Source organism: Harmonia axyridis, chromosome 5 (assembly GCF_914767665.1).
Source record: "Harmonia axyridis chromosome 5, icHarAxyr1.1, whole genome shotgun sequence".
In the NCBI taxonomy this organism is placed as follows: domain Eukaryota; kingdom Metazoa; phylum Arthropoda; class Insecta; order Coleoptera; family Coccinellidae; genus Harmonia; species Harmonia axyridis.
The window spans coordinates 22,714,079-22,718,420 of record NC_059505.1 but is presented as its reverse complement, the minus strand read 5'-3'; the positions used below and the strand labels follow the sequence as shown (position 1 = coordinate 22,718,420).

The 4,342-nt window shown below is 37.2% G+C and overlaps 1 protein-coding gene across 1 annotated transcript; it reads right to left on the bottom strand.

Annotated features, from left to right (window-relative positions):
* Positions 1 to 605: 605 nt before the first annotated feature.
* Positions 606 to 968, bottom strand: LOC123680885 (secreted RxLR effector protein 78-like). The gene has a single exon (XM_045619004.1). It carries the CDS (start codon positions 966 to 968, stop codon positions 606 to 608), a length of 363 nt encoding a protein of 120 aa, XP_045474960.1.
* Positions 969 to 4,342: the final 3,374 nt, after the last annotated feature.

Below are 4,342 nucleotides of genomic sequence, written 5' to 3'. Positions count from 1 at the left end.
ATGAAGGTTTTTCTTGAAATCAAACGATTCCAACATAACGGAATAGTTTTTTGCGGTTTTCCAACATTTGACCTTGACTTTGACGGATTTGTCGGGTTTTGAAACCAGGGGATTCAATTCATCTCTGTGGCCTCGATCAACTTCAGCGATTTCTGGTTTAATGGCCATATTTCACTGCCATAAGTTACAACGCTCTTAACTATGGAATTATAGACCCTGTGTTTGTTGTCTTTGGAGATGGATTTGTCCCATAGAACGCTGTTCAGCTGTCTGATTGCTATTCTGCCTAGGTTATTACGGCGTTTTATCTCGTCGTCCATACTTCCGTTGTTCGTGATGTGTACTCCCAGATATTTGTACTAAATACATTTCCTTACGACCTGTTGTTCTAGTACCAAATCCCGTTGTTTTCCGCCAATACACATATATTCTGTTTTGCTGATGTTAACCTCTAGGCCCCAAATCTCATATTCTTCAACAAGTTTACGTGTCATGTATGCAAGGTCTTCGTAATCCTGTACCAAAACCACCTGATCGTCGGCGAAACATAATGTGAAAAGGATGGATTCGTTCAATGGTATGCCCATACCTCGGCATTTCCTCTTTCATGTTTTAAGGGCTTGCTCAAGGTATATTTTGAACAAGGTGGGTGACAGACAACAACCCTGCTTTAGACCTTTATCCACGCTGAAACCTCTAGACAACCTCTGTCCTCTCCTCACTTGACACCAATTGTCCCTATATACCTCTTGTATCGCCTTTATGAGGTTTACACTTATATTGGTTCTTTCCAAAGCGTCCCACAGTTTTTGTTGGGTTACACTATCATAAGCGTTTTTGAGGTCCATAAAGAGAAGACGGGTTTCTTGATTCAGAGCAATCTTTTGTTCAATAACCTGTGTCAGAGTAAACAGGTGATCGGTGGTTGATCTACTCGCTCTGAAGCCCGCCTGTTCTTCGGCTTCCATATAACAATACTCAGCTTCGATCTTTCCTTTCAATAATTTACCATACACCCTAAAAATCGTGCTTAGTACGGCTACACCACGAAAATTGTTACATACTTCCTTACTACCTTTCTTATGTATGGTTGTTATGTATGAGGTCCCCCATTCTTCCGGGATCTTTCCCCGTTAAGACACTTTTGGAAAAGATCTGCAAATTGTTCGAATAGTTTGTCTGTTCCGTATTTGAGGAGTTCGGGGGGGATGTCTCCCGGGTCTGGTGATTTCTTATTTTTGAGTCCATGGCATAATTTTCTGACCCGTTCCTTGTTCACTATGATGGGAGATGAAATAGTTGTTATCTGATCAGTGGTATTTTGTTGTTTATATTCAGTTCTTTTTTCTGTCAGGAGTTCGCTGAAATAATCATCCCATTTTTGGAGAGATATTGGTGAAATAATGTCTTTATTATTTTGCTGTCGGAGAGATCTTATGGTTTTCCAGCTTTCTGTGATCCTTGTACCTCCTATGTACGTATTTATTCTAGTACAAGTCCTTTCCCAACTTTCATTCTTCTTCTCTCTAATTGCCCTATGAACTCTCTTTTGGACTTCTCTGTATTCCATTCTACTTTGAATTGTTTGTGTATTCAGATAATGTATGTATTTCTTTTTTCAATTTAATTATCTCCTCGATCTCCTCATCCCACCAGTACGGCCTTCTTCTCTTGTTCCCCTAATGCCTCTAGCGATGCTTCCTTCAGACAAACCTTAATATGATCATAAAGTTGTTCGGTGGTGTCAAAGTGTCTTCTTGTCAGTTTCTCATCCAACCTGGATCGATAAAGCTGTTTAATACTTTCATCATCGAAACTCTCAAGGTTAAATCTGACTTCCTTAATCTCTTGTTCGTCCGCTTCCGGCAATATGGGCTTTGTCTTTTTCAGTTCGAATGGAACAATCTTAGCCTTGACGAGGTAGTGATCACTTTCACAAGTGACTCCTCTGTAAACACGAACGTCTTGAATTTTCATCCTAGTTTGTTGTCGCACAATCACATAATCTATGATGGACCTAAGATCTCTAGTGGGTTGAATCCAGGTATACTTATGAATTGAACGGTGTTGGAAAAACCCATTAAGTATCTTTAGGCTATTATGTCCACATATTCCTATGAGCCTGGTTCCATTGTCATTCAAAATGTCTTCGCCAAATTGGCCGACAATATTATCTTATAACTTTGCACCTGTTCTGGCATTCAAATCGCCTAGTAGAATTATTTCCCTGGATGTTCCTGTATTGGAGTTTTCATAAGACAGCTGTTCGTAGAATTCATCCTTATCCTTCACTAGCGCATCGTCATTCACCCCGTATACTCCCAGAATCGTGATCTTGAATCCCATTAGATTTAAACCAATTTGATCATAAGTTGATTTATTGGCTCCCAGGATGAAATGCATCTTCTCAGATCTTTCCGGATTATTATCCACACGCCTTGTTGAGCTCTTTTATCTGTGCTTACTCCAGAATAGAAATGATCATAAAATCCTAACTTTTCCGACCCTTGTCCTTTTTTCTTCGTTTCTGTCAATACTACGATGTTTATGTTTGAGTTTTTCATTTCACGTATAACATCATTCAACTTCAGGGAAAGACCCTGAACGTTCCATGTACCGATATTCACAATCCTTTTTCGTAGCTTAAGTCGTTTCCGTTTAATCCGTCCTATCCGAGGCATGTTGCTGGAATTTTTAACCTTTTTTTGTTTTAAGTTGCAAGAAAAGAATTATCGACTTTGTAACAATATCGAATGAATAATGTATTGGGTATAAAGTCACTTAAGGATCTTATTAAGTTCTTTATTAAACTTTGCCTAGCTTTCTGTCATTTACATGGCCATCTTCAGGGCAAATTAATCTGAACCTAACAATGCAAAATTAGGCAGAACCATAAAAATGAGAGTCACCTTAGATATGACTAGGAAGTTTTGTTGAAAGGTGACTCTCATTTTTATGGTTCTGCCTAATTTTGCATTGTTAGGTTCAGATTAATTTGCCCTGAAGATGGCCATGTAAATGACCGAAAGTTAGGCCAAGTTTAATAAAGAACTTAATAGTAATAGTAATAGTAAAGTTTATTCAACATCAAAATTTACATGTTATGTCAAATTATTCATATTATAACATACTCGAACTTAAATATTCTTCTATGCTATAAAAAGAACCGTTAATTAAAAACTCTTTGATGGTTCGATCAAATTCATTCATTGGCAGGGTTTTCATTCTTGATGGGAGGGAATTGTAGAATTTCACCCCCCAGTAGTCAAAAAATTGTTGTGTCCGGGCTAAGCGATGTAATGGTGTTATCAACTGATGTTTTCTTCTTGTATCATGCTCATGCTGATCCTGATTTAAATTCATCGACTTCTTGTGTTGGTGTATATACTTCAAACATTCCCTGATAAATATTGAAGTTACCGTAAGTATTTTTTCTTCTCTGAATGAATTTCTGCAGCTCTCTCTCTTACTCAGTCCCTTTAATGCTCTTATAGCCTTCTTTTGTTGTTTGAAGACTTCTCTTGATGACTGACCCCACAGAAGAATTCCATATGTGAGATGACTGTGTACACAAGCATAATATGCAGTCTTAGCTGTTTGGTGCGTAGCTATTTGCTTCATCCTTCTAATAAGATATACTGATTTTGAGATTTTTTTGCATATCTCATCTACATGTGTTGTCCAGGATAGGTTGCTATGAAGATTTATTCCCAAAAATTTTATATATTTAACTTCGGCATTATAATGAAAACCTATTTCTTCTGTCTTATCCGCATTTAATTTAAGTCGATTTGTGGTAAACCATTCCTCAATATATTCTTTGGTATTTTTCTCCTTGTTTCGCATATCTTTGATGTTTCTACTTTCTATCAATACTGATGTGTCATCACAGTAAAGGCAAGTATTCACACAATCAGGAACATTTAAATCATTCACATAGATTAGAAATAGAATTGGTCCCAATATCGATCCTTGTGGTACTCCAAGTTCAACATTTGTTTCACTGGATGAAAACACCCCAAATGCTACATGTTGTTTTCTGTTTGTCAAATATGACCTTAGAAGATCATTTACCACATCTCTGAAACCATAGAAGTGTAACTTGTCCAATAAAATTTCATGGGACACCGAATCAAAGGCTTTACTAAGATCGAAACTTAGCATTTTCATGATTTCTCCATTATCAAGAGCTTCCGTGATATTTTGTATGATTTCTATTAGAGCTGTTATTGTGCTTCTTTGCTTTCTATAACCATGCTGTCCAATGTGCAGTAGGGAGTATTTCTCTAAAAAATTGACCATTCTATCTTTGATTGCTAGTTCAAAAATTTTCGACATATTC